Source organism: Pleurodeles waltl, chromosome 4_2, assembly GCF_031143425.1.
Source record: "Pleurodeles waltl isolate 20211129_DDA chromosome 4_2, aPleWal1.hap1.20221129, whole genome shotgun sequence".
Classification (NCBI taxonomy): domain Eukaryota; kingdom Metazoa; phylum Chordata; class Amphibia; order Caudata; family Salamandridae; genus Pleurodeles; species Pleurodeles waltl.
In genome coordinates, this window is record NC_090443.1 from 33282974 (window position 1) to 33305628 (window position 22655).

General features: G+C 46.6%; 1 protein-coding gene across 1 annotated transcript in view; it reads left to right on the forward strand.

The window, feature by feature from the left end:
* Positions 1-22655, forward strand: part of DDX23 (DEAD-box helicase 23) — a 140530-nt gene that overhangs the window by 112491 nt on the left and 5384 nt on the right. The window contains exons 13-16 of the mRNA XM_069230500.1: positions 10689-10931; positions 11959-12110; positions 12490-12598; positions 14192-14366. Of these exons, the coding sequence (XP_069086601.1) occupies positions 10689-10931; positions 11959-12110; positions 12490-12598; positions 14192-14366 (679 nt within the window). The remainder of the gene's footprint in view (positions 1-10688; positions 10932-11958; positions 12111-12489; positions 12599-14191; positions 14367-22655) is intronic.

The following is a 22655-nucleotide window of genomic DNA, read 5'->3' on the forward strand; positions in this document are numbered from 1 at the left end:
CCGAGTCGGAGTCGCCGGGTGCAGTGTTGCAAGTCTCACGCTTCTTGCGGGGAGATTGCAGGGTTCTTTAAAGCTGCTCCTTTGGATAAAGTTGCAGTCTTTTTGGAGCAGGTCCGCTGTCCTCGGGAGTTTCTTGTCGTCGTCGAAGCAGGGCAGTCCTCAGAGGATTCAGAGGTCGCTGGTCCCTTTGGAAGGCGTCGCTGGAGCAGAGTTCTTTGGAAGGCAGGAGACAGGCCGGTGAGTTTCTGGAGCCAAGGCAGTTGTTGTCTTCTGGTCTTCCTCTGCAGGGGTTTTCAGCTAGGCAGTCTTTCTTCTTGTTGTTGCAGGAATCTAAAATCTTAGGTTCAGGGAAGCCCTTAAATACTAAATTTAAGGGCGTGTTTAGGTCTGGGGGGTTAGTAGCCAATGGCTACTAGCCCTGAGGGTGAGTACACCCTCTTTGTGCCTCCTCCCAAGGGGAGGGGGCCACATCCCTAATCCTATTGGGGGAATCCTCCATCTGCAAGATGGAGGATTTCTAAAAGTTAGAGTCACCTCAGCTCAGGACACCTTAGGGGCTGTCCTGACTGGCCAGTGACTCCTCCTTGTTATTCTCATTATTTTCTCCGGCCTTGCCGCCAAAAGTGGGGGCCGGGGCCGGAGGGGGCGGGCAACTCCACTAGCTGGAGTGTCCTGCGGTGCTGTGACAAAGGGGTGAGCCTTTGAGGCTCACCGCCAGGTGTTACAGCTCCTGCCTGGGGGAGGTGTTAGCATCTCCACCCAGTGCAGGCTTTGTTACTGGCCTCAGAGTGACAAAGGCACTCTCCCCATGGGGCCAGCAACATGTCTCTAGTGTGGCAGGCTGCTGGAACCAGTCGGCCTACACAGATAGTCGGTTAAGTTTCAGGGGGCACCTCTAAGGTGCCCTCTGTGGTGTATTTTACAATAAAATGTACACTGGCATCAGTGTGCATTTATTGTGCTGAGAAGTTTGATACCAAACTTCCCAGTTTTCAGTGTAGCCATTATGGTGCTGTGGAGTTCGTGTAAAACAGACTCCCAGACCATATACTCTTATGGCTACCCTGCACTTACAATGTCTAAGGTTTTGCTTAGACACTGTAGGGGCACAGTGCTCATGCACTGGTACCCTCACCCATGGTATAGTGCACCCTGCCTTAGGGCTGTAAGGCCTGCTAGAGGGGTGTCTTACCTATACTGCATAGGCAGTGAGAGGCTGGCATGGCACCCTGAGGGGAGTGCCATGTCGACTTACTCATTTTGTTCTCACTAGCACACACAAGCTGGTAAGCAGTGTGTCTGTGCTGGGTGAGGGGTCTCTAGGGTGGCATAATACATGCTGCAGACCTTAGAGACCTTCCCTGGCATCAGGGCCCTTGGTACCAGAGGTACCAGTTACAAGGGACTTATCTGGGTGCCAGGGTGTGCCAATTGTGGAATCAAAAGTACAGGTTACGGAAAGAACACTGGTGCTGGGGCCTGGTTAGCAGGCCTCAGCACACTTTCAATTCAAAACATAGCATCAGCAAAGGCAAAAAGTCAGGGGGTAACCATGCCAAGGAGGCATTTCCTTACACAACCCCCCCCCAAACGAAAGAGGATGAGACTAACCTTTCCCAAGAGAGTCTTCATTTTCTAAGTGGAAGAACCTGGAAAGGCCATCTGCATTGGCATGGGCAGTCCCAGGTCTGTGTTCCACTACAAAGTCCATTCCCTGTAGGGAGATGGACCACCTCAACAGTTTTGGATTTTCACCTTTCATTTGCATCAGCCATCTGAGAGGTCTGTGGTCAGTCTGAACTAGGAAGTGAGTACCAAAGAGGTATGGTCTCAGCTTCTTCAGGGACCAAACCACAGCAAAGGCCTCCCTCTCAATGGCACTCCAACGCTGCTCCCTGGGGAGTAACCTCCTGCTAATGAAAGCAACAGGCTGGTCAAGGCCATCATCATTTGTTTGGGACAAAACTGCCCCTATCCCATGTTCAGAGGCATCTGTTTGCACAATGAACTGCTTGGAGTAATCTGGAGCTTTTAGAACTGGTGCTGTGCACATAGCTTGTTTCAGGGTGTCAAAGGCCTGTTGGCATTCTACAGTCCAGTTTACTTTCTTGGGCATTTTCTTGGAGGTGAGTTCTGTGAGGGCTGTCACAATGGATCCATATCCCTTCACAAACCTCCTGTAGTACCCAGTCAAGCCAAGGAATGCCCTGACTTGAGTCTGGGTGTTTGGAGCTACCCAGTCCAGAATAGTCTGGATCTTGGGTTGGAGTGGCTGAACTTGGCCTCCACCTACAAGGTGTCCCAAGTAAACCACAGTTCCCTGCCCTATCTGGCATTTGGATGCCTTGATAGAGAGGCCTGCAGATTGCAGAGCCTTCAAAACCTTCTTCAGGTGGACCAGGTGATCCTGCCAGGTGGAGCTGAAGACAGCAATATCATCAAGATAAGCTGCACTAAAGGATTCCAGCCCAGCAAGGACTTGATTCACCAACCTTTGGAAGGTGGCAGGGGCATTCTTTAAACCAAAGGGCATAACAGTGAACTGATAATGCCCATCAGGTGTGGAGAATGCTGTCTTTTCTTTTGCTCCAGGGGCCATTTTGATTTGCCAGTACCCTGCTGTTAAGTCAAAGGTACTTAAGAATTTGGCAGCCCCTAATTTGTCTATTAGCTCATCAGCTCTAGGAATGGGATGAGCATCTGTCTTGGTGACAGAGTTGAGACCTCTGTAGTCCACACAAAACCTCATCTCTCTCTTTCCTTCTTTGGTGTGAGGTTTGGGGACTAAGACCACTGGGCTAGCCCAGGGGCTGTCAGAGTACTCAATTACTCCCAATTCCAGCATCTTGTGGACTTCCACCTTGATGCTTTCCTTAACTTGGTCAGACTGTCTAAATATTTTGTTTTTGACAGGCATGCTGTCTCCTGTGTCCACATCATGGGTACACAGGTGTGTCTGACCAGGGGTTAGGGAAAAGAGTTCAGCAAACTGCTGCAGGACCTTCCTGCAGTCAGACTGCTGTTGGCTATAGAGGGTGTCTGAGTAGATCACTCCATCTACTGAGCCATCTTTAGGGTCTGATGAGAGGAGATCAGGGAGAGGTTCACTCTCAGCTTCCTGGTCCTCATCTGTTACCATCAACAGATTCACATCAGCCCTGTCATGGAAGAGCTTAAGGCGGTTCACATGGATCACCCTCTTGGGGCTCCTGCTTGTGCCCAGGTCCACCAGGTAGGTGACCTGACTCTTCCTCTCTAGTACTGGGTAAGGGCCACTCCATTTGTCCTGAAGTGCCCTGGGAGCCACAGGCTCCAGAACCCAGACTTTCTGCCCTGGTTGAAATTCAACCAGTGCAGCCTTTTGGTCATACCACAACTTCTGGAGTTGTTGGCTGGCCTCAAGGTTTTTACTTGCCTTTTCCATGTACTCTGCCATCCTTGAGCGAAGGCCAAGTACATAGTCCACTATGTCTTGTTTAGGCTCATGAAGAGGTCTCTCCCAGCCTTCTTTAACAAGAGCAAGTGGTCCCCTTACAGGGTGGCCAAACAGAAGTTCAAAGGGTGAGAATCCTACTCCCTTCTGAGGCACCTCTCTGTAAGCGAAAAGCAGACATGGCAGGAGGACATCCCATCTCCTTTTGAGTTTTTCTGGGAGCCCCATGATCATGCCCTTTAATGTCTTGTTGAATCTCTCAACAAGGCCATTAGTTTGTGGATGGTAGGGTGTAGTGAATTTGTAAGTCACTCCACACTCATTCCACATGTGTTTTAGGTATGCTGACATGAAGTTGGTACCTCTGTCAGAAACCACCTCCTTAGGGAAACCCACTCTGGTAAAGATACCAATGAGGGCCTTGGCTACTGCAGGGGCAGTAGTCGACCTAAGGGGAATAGCTTCAGGATACCTAGTAGCATGATCCACTACTACTAGGATGTACATATTTCCTGAGGCTGTGGGAGGTTCTAGTGGACCAACTATGTCCACACCCACTCTTTCAAAGGGGACCCCCACCACTGGAAGTGGAATGAGGGGGGCCTTTGGATGCCCACCTGTCTTACCACTGGCTTGACAGGTGGGGCAGGAGAGGCAAAACTCCTTAACCTTCTGGGACATATTGGGCCAGTAGAAGTGGTTGACTAACCTCTCCCACGTCTTGGTTTGTCCCAAATGCCCAGCAAGGGGAATATCATGGGCTAAGGTCAGAATAAACTCTCTGAAACCCTGAGGCACTACCACTCTCCTAGTGGCACCAGGTTTGGGATCTCTTGCCTCAGTGTACAGGAGTCCATCTTCCCAATAGACCCTATGTGTTCCATTTTTCTTGCCTTTGGACTCTTCAGCAGCTTGCTGCCTAAGGCCTTCAAGAGAGGGACAGGTTTCTTGTCCCTTACACAACTCTTCCCTTGAGGGTCCCCCTGGGCCCAAGAGCTCAACCTGATAAGGTTCCAGCTCCATAGGCTCAGTTCCCTCAGAGGGCAGAACTTCTTCCTGAGAAGAGAGGTTCTCTTTTTGGTGTTGTGTTGCAGCTGGTTTCCCAGCTGACTTTCCTTTTCTCTTGGTAGGCTGGGCCATTTTTCCAGACTCCAGCTCTACTTTTTCACCCTGTGCCTTGCACTGTGCCCTAGTCTTGACACACACCAGTTCAGGGATACCCAGCATGGCTGCATGGGTTTTTAGTTCTACCTCAGCCCATGCTGACGACTCCAGGTCATTTCCAAGCAAACAGTCTACTGGGATATTTGAGGAGACCACCACCTGTTTCAGGCCTTTGACCCCTCCCCACTCTAAAGTTACCATAGCCATGGGATGTACTTTAGTCTGATTGTCAGCGTTGGTGACTGGATAAGTTTGTCCAGCCAGGTATTGGCCAGGGGAAACCAGTTTCTCTGTCACCATGGTGACACTGGCACCTGTATCCCTCAGGCCCTCTACACTTGTCCCATTAATTAAGAGCTGCTGCCTGTATTTTTGCATGTTAGGGGGCCAGGCAGCCAGTGTGGCTAAATCCACCCCACCCTCAGAGACTAATGTAGCTTCAGTGTGACACCTGATTTGCTCTGGGCACACTGTTGATCCCACTTGGAGACTGGCCATTCCAGTTTTAGCTGGATGGGAGTTAGAAGTGGTATCTTTCTTGGGACAGGCCTTGTCTCCAGTTTGGTGTCCAGACTGACTACAGTTTGGACACCAGGCCTTTTTGGGATCAAAGTTTTTACCCTTGTACCCAGAATTGTTTTGTGAAGAGGCTCTGGGCCCACCCTCCTGTGCAGGTTTTTGGGGGCCTGTAGAAGACTCTTTACTATCTTTGTTTTTGGCTGTCTCACCACCTTTCCCCTGGGGAGGTTTTGTGACCCCTTTCTTTTGGTCACCCCCTGTGGAAGTTTTGGACACCCTAGTCTTGACCCAATGGTCCGCCTTCTTTCCCAATTCTTGGGGAGAAATTGGTCCTAGGTCCACCAGATGCTGATGCAGTTTATCATTGAAACAATTACTTAATAGGTGTTCTTTCACAAATAAATTGTACAGCCCATCATAATCATTTACACCATTGCCTTGAATCCAACCATCTAGTGTTTTTACTGAGTAGTCTACAAAGTCAACCCAGGTCTGGCTCGACGATTTTTGAGCCCCCCTGAATCTAATCCTATACTCCTCAGTGGAGAATCCAAAGCCCTCAATCAGGGTACCCTTCATGAGGTCATAAGATTCTGCATCTTTTTTAGAGAGTGTGAGGAGTCTATCCCTACACTTTCCTGTGAACATTTCCCAAAGGAGAGCACCCCAGTGAGATTTGTTCACTTTTCTGGTTTCACAAGCCCTCTCAAAAGCTGTGAACCATTTGGTGATGTCATCACCATCTTCATATTTAGTTACAATCCCTTTGGGGATTTTCAACATGTCAGGAGAATCTCTGACCCTATTTATGTTGCTGCCACCATTGATGGGTCCTAGGCCCATCTCTTGTCTTTCCCTTTCTATGGCTAGGATCTGTCTTTCCAAAGCCAATCTTTTGGCCATCCTGGCTAACTGGATGTCCTCTTCACTGGAGTTATCCTCAGTGATTTCAGAGTTGTTGGTCCCTCCTGTGAGGGAACCAGCATCTCTGACTATTATTTGTGGAGTCAGGGCTTGAGAAGCCCTGTTCTCCCTAGATAGGACTGGTGGGGGGGAATCACCCTCCAAGTCACTATCATCATCCTCTGTGTTGCCATCCTCAGAGGGGTTGGCTCTTTCAAACTCTGCCAACAGCTCCTGGAGCTGTAGTTTGGAAGGTCTGGAGCCCATTGCTATTTTCTTTAGTTTACAGAGTGACCTTAGCTCTCTCATCTGTAGATGGAGGTAAGGTGTGGTGTCGAGTTCCACCACATTCACATCTGTATTAGACATTATGCTTCTAAAAGTTGGAATACTTTTTAAGAAACTAAAACTAGTTCTAGAATCTAATTCAAACTTTTACCAAACTTTTAAACTCTAAAAGAAAATGCTAACAGGGACTAACACAAGGCCCTAGCAGGACTTTTAAGAATTTAGAAAACTTTTCAAATTGCAAAAATCAATTTCTAATGACAATTTTGGAATTTGTCGTGTGATCAGGTATTGGCTGAGTAGTCCAGCAAATGCAAAGTCTTGTACCCCACCGCTGATCCACCAATGTAGGAAGTTGGCTCTGTATGTGCTATTTCAAAGTAAGGAATAGCATGCACAGAGTCCAAGGGTTCCCCTTAGAGGTAAAATAGTGGTAAAAAGAGATAATACTAATCTATTTTGTGGTAGTGTGGTCGAGCAGTAGGCTTATCCAAGGAGTAGTGTTAAGCATTTGTTGTACATACACATAGACAATAAATGAGGTACACACACTCAGAGACAAATCCAGTCAATAGGTTTTGTTATAGAAAAATATATTTTCTTAGTTTATTTTAAGAACCACAGGTTCAAATTTAACATGTAATATCTTGTTTGAAAGGTATTGCAAGTAAGTACATTAGGAACTTTGAATCATTTCAATTGCAGGTATACTTTTCAAGTTATTCACAAATAGCTATTTTAAAAGTGGACACTTAGTGCAATTTTCACAGTTCCTGGGGGAGGTAAGTTTTTGTTAGTTTTACCAGGTAAGTACGACACTTACAGGGTTCAGTTCTTGGTCCAAGGTAGCCCACCGTTGGGGGTTCAGAGCAACCCCAAAGTTACCACACCAGCAGCTCAGGGCCGGTCAGGTGCAGAGTTCAAAGTGGTGCCCAAAACGCATAGGCTTCAATGGAGAGAAGGGGGTGCCCCGGTTCCAGTCTGCCAGCAGGTAAGTACCCGCGTCTTCGGAGGGCAGACCAGGGGGGTTTTGTAGGGCACCGGGGGGGACACAAGCCCACACAGAAATTTCACCCTCAGCGGCGCGGGGGCGGCCGGGTGCAGTGTTAGAACAAGCGTCGGGTTCGCAATGGAAGTCAGTGAGAGATCAAGGGATCTCTTCAGCGCTGCAGGCAGGCAAGGGGGGGCTTCCTCTGGGAAACCTCCACTTGGGCAAGGGAGAGGGACTCCTGGGGGTCACTTCTGCAGTGAAAGTCCGGTCCTTCAGGTCCTGGGGGCTGCGGGTGTAGGGTCTTTTCCAGGCGTCGGGACTTAGGTTTCAGAGAGTCGCGGTCAGGGGAAGCCTCGGGATTCCCTCTGCAGGCGGCGGTGTGGGGGCTCAGGGGGGACAGGTTTTGGTACTCGCAGTCGTAGAGTAGTCCGGGGGTCCTCCCTGAGGTGTTGGTTCTCCACCAGCCGAGTCGGAGTCGCCGGGTGCAGTGTTGCAAGTCTCACGCTTCTTGCGGGGAGATTGCAGGGTTCTTTAAAGCTGCTCCTTTGGATAAAGTTGCAGTCTTTTTGGAGCAGGTCCGCTGTCCTCGGGAGTTTCTTGTCGTCGTCGAAGCAGGGCAGTCCTCAGAGGATTCAGAGGTCGCTGGTCCCTTTGGAAGGCGTCGCTGGAGCAGAGTTCTTTGGAAGGCAGGAGACAGGCCGGTGAGTTTCTGGAGCCAAGGCAGTTGTTGTCTTCTGGTCTTCCTCTGCAGGGGTTTTCAGCTAGGCAGTCTTTCTTCTTGTTGTTGCAGGAATCTAAAATCTTAGGTTCAGGGAAGCCCTTAAATACTAAATTTAAAGGCGTGTTTAGGTCTGGGGGGTTAGTAGCCAATGGCTACTAGCCCTGAGGGTGAGTACACCCTCTTTGTGCCTCCTCCCAAGGGGAGGGGGTCACATCCCTAATCCTATTGGGGGAATCCTCCATCTACAAGATGGAGGATTTCTAAAAGTTAGTCACCTCAGCTCAGGACACCTTAGGGGCTGTCCTGACTGGCCAGTGACTCCTCCTTGTTATTCTCATTATTTTCTCCGGCCTTGCCGCCAAAAGTGGGGGCCGGGGCCGGAGGGGGCGGGCAACTCCACTAGCTGGAGTGTCCTGCGGTGCTGTGACAAAGGGGTGAGCCTTTGAGGCTCACCGCCAGGTGTTACAGCTCCTGCCTGGGGGAGGTGTTAGCATCTCCACCCAGTGCAGGCTTTGTTACTGGCCTCAGAGTGACAAAGGCACTCTCCCCATGGGGCCAGCAACATGTCTCTAGTGTGGCAGGCTGCTGGAACCAGTCGGCCTACACAGATAGTCGGTTAAGTTTCAGGGGGGCACCTCTAAGGTGCCCTCTGTGGTGTATTTTACAATAAAATGTACACTGGCATCAGTGTGCATTTATTGTGCTGAGAAGTTTGATACCAAACTTCCCAGTTTTCAGTGTAGCCATTATGGTGCTGTGGAGTTCGTGTAAAACAGACTCCCAGACCATATACTCTTATGGCTACCCTGCACTTACAATGTCTAAGGTTTTGCTTAGACACTGTAGGGGCACAGTGCTCATGCACTGGTACCCTCACCCATGGTATAGTGCACCCTGCCTTAGGGCTGTAAGGCCTGCTAGAGGGGTGTCTTACCTATACTGCATAGGCAGTGAGAGGCTGGCATGGCACCCTGAGGGGAGTGCCATGTCGACTTACTCATTTTGTTCTCACTAGCACACACAAGCTGGTAAGCAGTGTGTCTGTGCTGGGTGAGGGGTCTCTAGGGTGGCATAATACATGCTGCAGCCCTTAGAGACCTTCCCTGGCATCAGGGCCCTTGGTACCAGAGGTACCAGTTACAAGGGACTTATCTGGGTGCCAGGGTGTGCCAATTGTGGAATCAAAAGTACAGGTTAGGGAAAGAACACTGGTGCTGGGGCCTGGTTAGCAGGCCTCAGCACACTTTCAATTCAAAACATAGCATCAGCAAAGGCAAAAAGTCAGGGGGTAACCATGCCAAGGAGGCATTTCCTTAAAGTGATGCCTTGTAAAAAAATAATCGGAGTCAATTCTACAGTTTGCCAATTATGCTAAACCAAACCTTGAGACGATGAAGCAAGGTCTCCTGGTTCATGGGGTTGGAAACTGCCCGTAAGTTTAATAGATTCAAAACTGTTGAGAGTTACGCTAGTTCCTCCGCCTAAACCTTTTTCCAGAATGTCCACTGTGGCCTTCTCGGTATCTCACAGCGGTCACACGCGATTCTTTAGCCAGAAATGTACCCACCTCACTGTAGTTTTACAGCTGCTGACAAGCTTCAGCTCTGATCAGTTTGGCTAAATATGTTAGCCTAGATATGGTCTTGAAATCTGTGGGACTTGGCTCTGTCTTTCTTTCTCGTCGTGTCTGTGCGTGTTTTGTTTGGGTTCAACATTAACCCCTCAACGGTTGTTTAGTTCATGTATGTGATACCAAGCCCATCCTGCATGCTACTGAGAGCATGGCATGAAGCCCCACTACTGACTGGGTTTTGGTTGTAACATATTGAGCTGCTACATGGCCCTGTGAAGTCTTTAAGAATAATATTGTGGACATTTATGGCTGTATGGTTTGTTTATTATATTGAGCTTTTCCTTGTCTGTGAAATGCCAATTATTGACTTTCTTCATTCAACGTGGTTCCTTGCCATGCTAGCCACTTCTGCGTGTATTTTAAATAATTGGTCCCCTTCATGACTGCATGTGCATTGCATATATGTGATGTGGAGCCTGTATGCCTGTGTGGTTTGTATGTATGTGAACTGGAGTACCTAAGTCTGGTTATGTCTTGTAGATATGTGATAGTTAGCCTCTCTGGATCCTTTGTTTTCTCTGTGTGCAATATTGATCCCCTCAATGATTGTGTGATTTTGTATCTTCGATGTGAAGCACGTCTGTGCTTGGATTGTTGGGATTCTGTGTTAATCAAGCTGCTCCGTGTTTGTGTAAAGGCAATATGAAAGGCCTTTTACTTGTACGTTCTGTGTAAGTTTGATATTGAGTTCCTGGGTGCCCGTGTTTTGTTTGTGCACCATGGTTCCCTAATTTTATGTGCATGTGCTGCATGAAGTCCCTTCATTTCTGTATTTTATTTTTGGTCTGTGATACAAAGCCTATATATAGATACAGATATATAGATATATATATATATAGTACTATAGTCATGCTTCATAGTTATGTATATTTTGTGCAGTTGCCGTGTCAAGCCACTTTGATACTATTGTATTTTATATATGTGTGTGTGACATAAGCAGTTTCGTGCCTACTGTATTGCTTATATGTGCTACTGAGCTGTTCATTCCTTTGTGCGGTTGTTGAGCCTCATCGTGGCTTTTTATCCTGCCACCCAGATCGTCATTGCTACTCCTGGTCGTCTGATCGATGTGCTGGAAAACAGATACCTGGTGTTGAGCCGCTGCACCTATGTTGTCCTGGATGAGGCAGATCGCATGATAGATATGGGCTTTGAGCCTGACGTCCAGAAGATTCTAGAGCATGTACCAGTGACCAATCAGAAGCCAGACACAGACGAAGCTGAAGATCCAGAAAAAATGCTTGCTAACTTTGAGTCTGGAAAGCACAAGTACAGGCAGGTATGTGACTTGAACGCTGAGTCTTCCGTTGATCATTTCTTGCTTTCCCAGTATATTTTCATTCTGACCCTTCATCTTCTCTGCCACTTTTCGCTTCAGCCTCTGTTTTTTCTCTAATTTCTTTCTTTCATCTGTCCCCTTTTCTTTGGTGAGTATGTGTTTGTATTTATCATATGAATCCTAGGTCCTCTCGGGATTTCTTCACTTTTGTTATTTTTCTTTGCTCACCATGTCTTCCTTGTGCTTGTTAAATATCTTTCTCACTCACTCGTCAGAGGGGTAGCTTCAGGGGTGTTTGGGGTGTTACACCCACCTAATAAATGTATTATTTCATTAATAGTTGGGTACAGGAGCTTTCAGTCGGGAATGTTGAGGTGCCTGTCGGGTTTCACCTGGTATTTTTAAATATTCACCCAAGCACACGCACACTCTAGCCTCTGTTTTGAAGGTATTAAAAATTATTTTACCAAATGGTGTTTCAAGCACCCCTCACAATCCACACTCGTTTTCCTTTTCACTGGCCCATTAGCCCCCCATTCCACTGCTTCTCATATAAATATTAACATGATATCTTAGAGTGATTGTCTGAAGCTCGCTCACCCCCAGTCTTACTGACCAAGTTGTGCATCTGTCATTCGTTCTCCTTTATCTTATCCTGCCTCACTTGTCCTCTTTCTTATTTTCCTCATCCACCCCACCTCTTCCACCCTATTTCCCCTTTTGCTCTGACTTCCTCTCTTCAACCTTTCTATCCTCTCACCCTCACTTTCTCTCTCACTGTCTCTTTTACGCTCTTTCTTCTTATTGCAGTGTTTAACTGTGACCTTTATTCTTTTCTCAACATTATTCCATTTTAACCCTCTCGCAATTTCGTTTTTTCCCGCCTTCTCTTGTAATTTACTCACTATTTTGTTTCTTTGTTTTACTTAACTTATGTCCTTTGTCCATCTTCCGTGTTTCGTCTATCATTATGTATGCCCTTCAATTGCTCTGAGTATTTCTTTGTTCTTTTGGCCTTCTTTACTAGACTGTCATGTTCACAGCCACTATGCCACCATCTGTGGAGCGCCTTGCCAGGAGTTACTTGCGGCGTCCAGCTGTGGTGTACATTGGGTCTGCTGGCAAACCTCACGAAAGAGTGGAACAGAAAGTCTTTCTTATGTCAGAAGGGGAAAAGAGGTATGAACTGGTTTGTGTTATCTGTTGAAAGATATTAAAGATTATATACTGGTTAGGGCAAGACAACAAGAGGAATGCTGTTTGGAGTGGCAGGAAGCCTAATGCATGTTAATGCAGGGTTTTGAAGTGTTTGCTACTATCAGAGGTGGGAAAGCTGAAATATGATCAAGAGAACGGACTGCTTTTGTTTCCTCTGGGTTTTATGGGTGAATTACACTCTGGCTTCTGCGGTGTAGCAATCTTAGCACGGATGCATTTTTTTTTTTTAATGGGTGTATGAGTTAGGGAATTTGGCCAAAAGTGTGCAGTGGCTTGTAATCCACAGTGTGAAATTTGGTTTGTAATCCTTAATCAAAGCAAACCTCCCTTTCCCCTTCAGGAAGAAGTTGCTCAACATCCTGGAACAAGGATTCGACCCACCAATCATCATCTTCGTCAACCAGAAGAAAGGCTGCGACGTGTTGGCTAAGTCTTTGGAGAAAATGGGTGTAAGTGCAGAGAAGGAGCTAAAATGTCAGACACCGGTTCTTGCTCACGTCTCTTACATACTTACTGTTAACTAAGCACGGAAACGATGCACTTTTACTAACCTTACTATTCTCAAACAATTAGCAACGCTGAGCAGACATTTCTTATCGTTAAATAGTTTTTCAATTCAAAGCACATAGATCACAGGGGATCAAATACAACCTAAGCAATTTCTTATGTTACAGTCACGTATCTTACATTTTCATCTTTATTACAAAATTGCCTGTCCCTGGACATTACTATAGTCAAGTACCACCTACAACAACAGGCAAAGCCAACCATACCCCCATCTCCTTCTGAGTATCCTTCTGCAGGTCTAGACTGTGTAAAGAGTAGGCCTATTTCTCCATTACTAGCCCCCTTTCCAAGTGGTGCTCTGTTGAGAATAGTGTAAATATAGAGCAGTTGGATGTACTGGTCTCATCAATGTATTATCAATTTTCATTCGATGGTTTATCTAAGAGTTTACAACTTTTGGGGGGAAATTCAGCTCAATCAGATATACTGTAGGAGATGTTCTGCATGGCCAGTAAATTTCCTAGCTTGTCGTACAGTTTAAGTAGTGTTGATGTCACTGTTTGCTTACAACTTTGTTCTCTACTGATGATATTGCTGTACCTTAAAGAAGTATTACTTCATAAATTCTCCTATAGTTGGTGTCTGTCATTCTAGTCATATATCTATTTATTTACATACCTAAGACCTTAGGGAAATGTTTGCATTCACAGAGCAAATGTCCTGTATAATTGACAGTCTCTGGGATTTTCTTCGGTTTGGGTATCAGAATTTCTACTTCTGCCATAGTCGCCCCTGATGTTTTTAGTGAAGGTATTGAACTGCGCAGTCAGGGGATCCACTAGGAGACTTCCTGAAAGTTTTCTTGAAGTACATGGATAGCTTAAGCTATGCAGAATAGTGAGGTGGGCAGGCTTTCTTCCTTGCTAGCTGGCTCCTGATGGTAGTCTGTGTTGGGGCACTTGAAGTACCCAGTCAGAATGAAGGGCTAACTAATGAATAGGCTATACAGGCGAGACCACCCAGGGGGAATATTGCTGTATACGGCTGTTATCCACCAAGCCAAATCTTGCCATGTTAACACGTTGGCACCATTCACTTTAACTCATAAGAACAGATTCTGTGCGTTCAGTACCCAAGCCAGAACCACTTCTGCTGCGCACCTCTCACCCGGTATTCACTCACCACATCCCTTTTTGCATATAGGGGTTCAGATGAAGCCAAAGTCACTGAAGCCCCTGAGCAGATTCTAGGGGCCTCTTGCAAAAACAAATTTGGGTTCATAGTGTTAGTGAGGACTGTGAGGCATGTACTGTATCACCCATCATGGTATTTGATACCAGGTCGCAATTGTTTGTCCCTGAAATTATTGTAGATTTCTCAGTTATGACACTAGCTGAAAAACATCTGACACATTCACACTTCTCTTGCTTACTCCATCACTCTCACGTTTGTACTGTGCAACCATAGCACAGCTGTTGATAATGCTGTGATGCACTCTGATGCATGTTTTTTCTCTGCTTCTCTTTCCCATGCAGTACAATGCTTGTACCCTTCACGGTGGCAAAGGACAGGAGCAGCGAGAGTTTGCATTGTCAAACCTTAAAGCTGGAGCTAAGGATATCCTGGTAGCCACGGATGTGGCTGGCCGTGGTATCGACATCCATGATGTATCCATGGTTCTGAACTACGATATGGCCAAGAACATTGAAGGTGAGTCCTTGGCACTGGGAGGAACATTGCAGGATGAATCATTGGGCTAACAGCGGAAGAGATGAGAAGCCCATGGTGGAGGAAATGGAGTCTGGTGGTTGAGAGAGGGTTAGAAGGAAAATCTGGGGGCTGAGGAAAGACTGCAAGAAGAGTTTGGGAACCAAGGCAATATTGGAAGGGGTGTGTACGAAGCCACAAGAGGAGCTCTGAGTGGTGGAGGTCTGAGAGGAGATTGAAATAGGAATTATATGGGCTGAGTGAATATTGTAAAGGGAGTCAGTGACCTGAGAGAAACAGAAAGAGAGATTATGTCCTGGGAAATTAAAACTGAAGATAAAATTACCCTGGAGCTGAGGTTAGAGGAAGTGGAATATAAAGAACTGACTGGAACAGAAATTAAAAGAATTCAGGGAACTAAGAGCTGAGGATAGGACGAGTCACTGGGGATGAGGTTAGAGGAATGGGTCTCCTGAAGTTGAGAGAATGTGAAATGGGTACGGAGAGGAGAAGCACTCCTGCAAGCTTGTGTGGCTGGCAAAGGGGTAGGGGAGATGTGGTTACAACAGTATCAGTGCCCATGGATCCGAGGTCCGGGGTTAGTGCGACTTGTAGATGGGGTGTGAGGTTTGAATTCAGTCCTTAGTGCGTGCCAAGGGTAATCTGGGTTTAGGAAGTTCAGTTATCTTTCCACCTAAATTGGCTGATTTAATGTTTTTCAAACATTGGACAATTGCAGCTACATAAGAAATACTTCAAAGGCACGACACCTCTACTGAGAAGCTGTAGGTGGCACAATTACATTAATCCCCTTATAAACAATGGTCAGGCTTTCCAATTAAGTCTAAAAGATTTCCTGAAGGCAGCCTTTAAAAACCTTTTATACAGTTGTTGATTTGAAACCCTTACAGTACCGGTTGTCCACTGTCAGGTTGCTCATTGTATCACCCAGCCCCAAATGGCCTGAAATTTCTGCACTGTCATCCATAGCTTAAGGACTGTGGCTGTGGCCTCCCAATTATAAGGCAGATCCTTTTCATCCCTCCTCATCTGTGCCAATTTCAGTGGATAGAGATGCAGGAAAAAGTTGCTTTCTTTGAGGAGTTTGCCTTTCCTTTCTGACAATGCCGCATGCCTTAAGTGAGCTGTTGCTGTGCTCTGTGGGTCATTTTCTTCTTCATCCTCCCTGGATTCACTTGTCAGACCAATTTCATGTCTTCTTGTGAAGGGTCTGTGACTGATGAGGGTGTTCCCATCTCTGAAACTCTGTTTGTATGGACTGCTGAGTCCTTGTCCTGTGCGTGAGAATTTAACCTTCCTTTTGGTAGCACGTCTGCTGAACTGCACTTTCTTTTCTGTTTGTTTGGCTTTAATTTAAGGTTGCCAGGAAAGAGCCTATATCCACAAGTTTCTACTTTGGTAGTGGAGCTCTTCCATTTTAGGGAGCGACTTGTTTCTCCTGGTAGAGGTTCTTGCATTGTGGGTGGTTAGTTGTCCTTTTCAATGTAGGCTTGTTTCTTCGGTCCTAAATTGTGTTATATTCTAAGTTTCCAGTTACCGTTATATGGTATGGCATAGTATTAGCACTTCATTTTCTCATGTAGTTCATGTTGGTGTTGTCAGTCTGGTTCAGGGATATACATGTTCCTATGTCCATCGCTTGAATTCTGGTGGTAAGCCTACTACTACCAATATATATTTTCTGGGCATGGTAAGGTCTGAATTTACAACCAGTTTAGCACAGGCCATTTTTGGGATTGATTATTGATGATGTTAGGTAGGTACTAGTAGGAAGGTGCTGTTGGCCATTTGGCTCTTCCGGTATTTGTTTTGTCTCTTCGCAGCCTTTTGATTGTGCTGCCTTTTGTTCATTTTGGGACTTTTGAGTGGATTTTTGCGTTTAGGGGGAAAGGTGATCCTGCTTATATGCTTTGAGCTTCCTTCTGCTGTCCAGGTGGAAGGCATTCCTTCTCTTTTCTTGTCCTGTAATTATTTTTTCTTGGGTTATCTCTCACTGGAAGGGTTAGATCTTTTATACAAATATTAATGTGTAGTTGTTTTGTGACTTAGAGGAGATGGTTTGGGCGAATGTGTAATTCTCATATGGTGTTGGCCATTATCTTAGCTCTACCCTTCTGCCAAGACTATATAATTTGTGGTAACTGGTTGCATCTTTAGGGTGATGATGTGGATTTCCTTACCCCATCAGTAACATTTACATGTTGTGGTATACTTAAGGGACTTTTTTCGCCAATAGATTTGCCGAGGTATCTTTCACCTGAGTGGGTTGTTGTATTTTATCTTTGCTTTTATGAGCTTTAATGTGGCCTGGATTGATCATAGTTTCAGATATATTGGCAGCTAGAACCATGCATAGTTCCCTTATGGCTAGCTCTATATTTTCAGGGTTACAGGTTTGGTTGGTATTCCTTGGTATTGTTTCTGCCAATGTATTGATGCTGCTGCTTAGGCCTTTCTTCTTTCTTCCATTTTATTTTGGTGGCTGCACCACCGGCATCTGTAAGGTCTTGAGTGTGAGTTATTTTGGTTGGTCCACGGTAAGGGATACACTGATCCAACCTTTATTGAATACGCTGATCTCTAGAAGAAATAGATAGCCTAATGCAGACTGTTGTCTGGCTGTGTGGTTTAATGCATCTATTTTAAATAAATCGAAAAGTAGAATGATAAAACAAAGTGATAATAAAGTGGTTATTTGTAGTTAAATATGTTTATTTATTTTTTTTGGTTGGTGGAGGCCTCAGACTACTTAGATGGGCTAGGCCATTTCTTTACCACTATCCGCAAGTGTTCCTCACCCAGAATACGCCTTAGACCATTGAAGGGGTTTGGTTCATCTCCTTGTTGAGCATTATTGTGTCTGCTCCTGGGTTGCAGGGATGATTATCTGCTTTGGTGTGAAGATACAGCAGTTGAGTGGGTTTCCCCCTCTGGCCCTTTTCCTTGAAGTGATATGTTTTCTATTAATTCTTGAGGTGAGAAATCTGCAGGTAGAAGTATTAATCAGAAGAATACGTTCCTTAATTTAAGCAATAGGTTTGCAGCATGTGTTGCTGTAGATGACCAGTTGTACATTATCCTGCCATTTACTGCTGGGCTTGGACTTTGCAAGTGTTTTTTCTTCGAAGGAGAGGTTTTGGTTTTGAGGTGTCTTGTGACCTCAAAAACAACCAAATGAGCAACGTGTTGGAACTGTTTCTGGTGAAGGTCTTATGTGAATGACTTGTGCTGGGTTGTTGGGTTATGGAGAAGACTCCTCTGAAATTGTAATCCTTATCCAATTGCCACTTAAAATTAGGATTATATATCGTAAAATGCTGTTGTCTCTATGGTATTCTCAAGAAATGACTCCGGGCAAAAGGAAATGTGAAAGCCTTGAGAGGTTCTGGAAACTTATTAAACTGGGGAAGAAGCATATAAATGAAAACATAAAATAGACAAAGGGCTTTTCAAAGTCCGTAGGGGTAGCTACTATCATAATTTTGGATGCTGACAAGCCTACTAGATAACCTTTTTTGGTTTATACCCCCAACAAAAAGTGTGCATCATTTGCCCAAAGCTCTTCTTACGCAGATGCTTTGTTCAGATCTAGTTGATTTTTTCAGAACAAGATCGCCTCTATTTTATCATCATTTACGCCACCCGGGAAATTGACAGAAAGGTGGGAGTGAAGCATCCAGCAGCTGAAGGAGTGATCAAAAGAGCTAGCACCCTTTTTTCCATGGATAGCTAGATAACTATGATGTGTAATATCCAGAGAGTGGGATGGTACCTACTTTTTGTAAAATGCCATTAGTTACACCGCTTTAGAAAAAGGAAACACTTAGTCCTAATGTTTTTCTGTCTCCTAGCTTATCTCTTCTTCTCCCGCTTGTTCAAAAAATCCCTGAAAGCTGGGTCAGTGCACAGCTAACCTCTTATTGTGAGGAAGGAAAGTTGTGTGTTTAATAAGCACCAATCTGGATTTAGATCCTGCTTTAGCATGGAAACCATACTTGCAGCAGCTCCAAAAGATATATGCATGATTTTGGATTCCAGAAGCTTATAGGCACTTATACTTCTTGATTTGTCTGCTGCTTTCGATACGGTTTCCCATGGTGTCTTGCTGGAAAGACTTTCACTGTTGGCCTGAGAGACAAGCCGCTAAGATGGTTTCAGTATTTTGTGGAAAATGGAATGCATGTAGTTCAGATGGCGATACTTTACTGTTTTAAAAACATTACTTGTGGTGTTCCTCAGGGGCCTGATCTCAGCCCTAAGCTTTTTGATATATATGTGGCCCCTTGGTGGACCTGACTGCCTCTTTTGGATTTTAATTCTACAGCTATGCAGATGATACCCAAATTATCATCCATATGGAGGGTATCATCTCTTGGCTCCAGGAGGAATACACGGGTTGTATGGTTAAGGTTGCCATTGCCAGCTAGGTGAATTACCATTCTGGCTAAATTCAGGCAAAATTGAAGTTTTGATCTGTGGTAATTCTTCTGCGTGGTGACCTCAGTCTTTGGGAGAATGACCGAAATCAGCAACCTTTGCTCGGAATTTAGGTGTTATATTTTCATTAACATTTATAAAGCGCGCTACTCACCCGTGCGGGTCTCAAGGCGCTAGGGGGGAAAGGGGGGGTTATCGCTGCTTGAACAGCCAAGTCTTTAGGAGTCTCCGGAAAGCGGAGTGGTCCTGGGTGGTCCTGAGGCTGGTGGGGAGGGAGTTCCAGGTCTTGGCCGCCAGGAAGGAGAAAGATCTCCCACCCGCCGTGGAGCGGCGGGTGCGAGGGACGGCAGCAAGTGCGAGGCCAGCGGAGCGGAGGGGGCGGGTGGGGACGTAGAAGCTGAGGCGTCTGTTGAGGTATTCCGGTCCCTTGTTGTGGAGGGCTTTGTGTGCGTGGGTGAGAAGACGGAAGGTGATCCTTTTGCTGACTGGGAGCCAATGCAGGTGTCTCAGGTGGGCGGAGATGTGGCTGTTGCGGGGTACGTCGAGGATGAGGCGGGCCGAGGCGTTTTGGATGCGTTGCAGGCGGTTTTGGAGTTTGGCTGTGGTCCCGGCGTAGAGGGTGTTGCCGTAGTCCAGGCGGCTCGTGACGAGGGCGTGGGTCACGGTTTTTCTGGTGTCGGCGGGGATCCAGCGGAAGATCTTACGGAGCATGCGGAGAGTGAGGAAGCAGGCGGAGGACACGGCGTTGACTTGCTTGGTCATGGTGAGAAGAGGGTCCAAGTTGAAGCCGAGGTTGCGGGCGTGGTCTGCGGGGGTCGGTGCGGTGCCGAGGGCCGTGGGCCACCAGGAGTCGTCCCAGGCGGACGGGGTGTTGCCGAGGATGAGGACTTCCGTTTTTTCAGAGTTCAGCTTTAGGCGGCTGAGCCTCATCCAATCTGCGACGTCCTTCATACCCTCTTGTAGGTTGGTCTTGGCGCTGGCGGGGTCCTTGGTGAGGGAGAGTACAAGTTGGGTGTCGTCGGCGTAGGAGGTGATGATGATGTCGTGCTTGCGTACGATGTCGGCGAGGGGGCTCATGTAGACATTGAAGAGTGTCGGGCTGAGCGATGAGCCTTGAGGTACGCCGCAGATGATCTTGGTGGGTTCTGAGCGAAACGGAGGGAGGTAAACTCTTTGGGAGCGGTTAGCGAGGAAGGAGGCGATCCAGTCCAGGGCCTGGCCTTGGATCCCGGTGGAGCGTAGGCGGGTGATTAGGGTGCGGTGACAGACGGTGTCAAAGGCAGCCGAGAGGTCGAGGAGAATGAGGGCGACTGTTTCACCGTTGTCCATCAGGGTTCTGATGTCGTCTGTGACTGAGATGAGGGCGGTTTCCGTGCTGTGGTTGGTTCGGAATCCGGTTTGTGAGGGGTCGAGCAGGTTGTTGTCTTCCAGGAAGGTGGTCAGCTGTTTGTTGACGGTCTTTTCTATTACCTTGGCTGGGAAAGATAGAAGAGAGATGGGGCGGAAGTTTTTCAGGTCGCTTGGGTCAGCCGTAGGTTTCTTTAGTAGGGCGTTGACTTCAGCGTGCTTCCAGCATTCGGGGAAGGTAGCAGAAGAAAAAGAAGAGTTGATGACGGTCTGGAGGTGCGGGGCGATGATGTAGTCGGCTTTGTTAAAGATGAAGTGCGGGCAGGGGTCCGAAGGGGCGCCGGAGTGGATAGAGTTCATGATGGATTTGGTTCCTTCCGTGTTGATGTGGGTCCAGTTGTTGAGGGTGATGTCCGGGGAAGCGGGTTCAGTGGTGTATGGTTGGGTCTGGTGTCCGAAGCTGTCGTGGAGGTCGCTGATCTTGCGATGGAAGAAAGTGGCGAGGGATTCGCACAAATCCTGTGAGGGCGTGACGGCGTTGGCGCTGGCGCTGGGGTTGGAGAACTCTTTGACGATGCTGAAGAGTTCTCTGCTGTTGTGGCTGTTTTTGTCTAGTCTGTCGGTGAAAAAGTTCCTTTTGGCAGTGCGGATCAGGTGGTGGTGTTCGCGTGTAGCGTTCTTGAGGGCGGTCATGTTGTCAGCGGTGTGGTCCTTGCGCCAGGCCTTCTCAAGGGCACGACAAGTTTTCTTTGATTATTTGATTATTTGATTATTTGATATTTGATAGCAGACGTTCATTTGAACAGCATATTAATAAGCTGATGTCAACGTGCTTCCTGGTCTTGAAACTACTTAGGAAAATCATTCAGATCATTGCTCGATATTCCAAACAGCTGTTGGTGCAAACCCTGGTGCTAAGATGAACTAGATTACTACAATGAATGCCCTTTATGTTGGGCTTCTGGACTACCTCATTAAGCGGTTGCAGCTCATACAGAATGCAGCAGTCAGACTGAGTTTTGAGACGCGTTAGTTTGACGCATTGTTTTACCTTACTCTGACAGCTTCACTGGCTCTCTATTAATATGTGATGCTAATTCAAGGCCCTCTGTATGGTTCTTAAGGCTCTCCGTTGAGCAACGCATTCATCGTATATTTCAAATAGGTTCTAAAAATACAGTTCTCCCAGACTGCTTCGCTCAACTTTTGCAGGTTTTATCACAGTACCTAAGTACCAGAGAATATCTCAGAGGGACTGGGCAATTTCCGTGGTGACTTCTCAGGCTTGGAACAGATTCCCCGAGATTTGACTAGAGCCTGACCTTTTGAAATTCTACAGGTCTCTGAAAACCTATTTTCATAAACAAGGCTCTTACAATATAGAAAACACACATCAAAACCTCTGATTAATAGACAGAAACAGATTTGGAATTTGGACTAATGTGCCTTTGCAGTGTCGGTCACCTGGCCAAAGAGGGCATTAAAAAGCTGAAATTGAATTATAAATTCAAAGCTGATCTGAAGAGGGGCCCCCAAAATACATTGGGCCCAGGGTCCCCAAAATCCTTAAGATTTCCATGACCGAACTTATCATGGGGGACAGATTGAACACCTCTGCAGGAGTACAGGAAGGGAGACAAGGTGATTGTAAGAGTAGGGGAAGTAATCTCCAATGCCTGCATTCACTGTGCCATTGATGCAGTGGATATCGCTTCCCGCCAGATCAATACAGGTACCTTGTTAACATGCCATGCTTGACTCCCTGTCTCTGGCTTAAGACCAGAAGTCCTGCAACAACTTATTGGCCTCCCATTCTGTGGACAATTATATTTGGCCCCCAAGTGGATGAAATGTTGGAGAAAAAAAACGATATGACACCCCCAAGCCTGTGGGTGACCTGCAGCATCAAAAAGAACAGGGTTTTGTAAACCCTAAATTCTAGCACCTGCGAAATCACCATGCCTAGACAATACCACAAGCGGCCGTCATTTCAGGAGGGCCAGCAGAGAGGGAACCAGGACCAATACACAAAGGATGGCTTCAGAGGCAATGACATAGCAGAGTTGCCCAAGGTAGGGGCACCCCTTCCAACAAGCAGTGACATACAAATCTTTCTCCCCACAACACCTCACCTCCCTACAACACCTCACCTCCCTAACCTCTTTGAGAATGCGAAGTTATACCTCCCTGAAAGCGAGCATATAACCTCAGACCACTGGCTGGTCTGCATTGCCTCCCATGATTAATACACCCATGTGATACACCCATTTAAGGATTCCGCTCCATTATCAGAAATGAACATTACAAACTGCTGTTATAACAAGAAGTAGAAGTACTTCTCAAAGGAGCAGTAGAAATCTTTCCAGCATGTCAACAAGGGCTCGGAGTCTACTCTTCCTAATCAGTAAGAATGTTGAAACGCTCTCCCAAGTTCACGATCTATGAGCAAAGAGCCTCTATACTGTCAAACCATTTCAAAGTGACAAA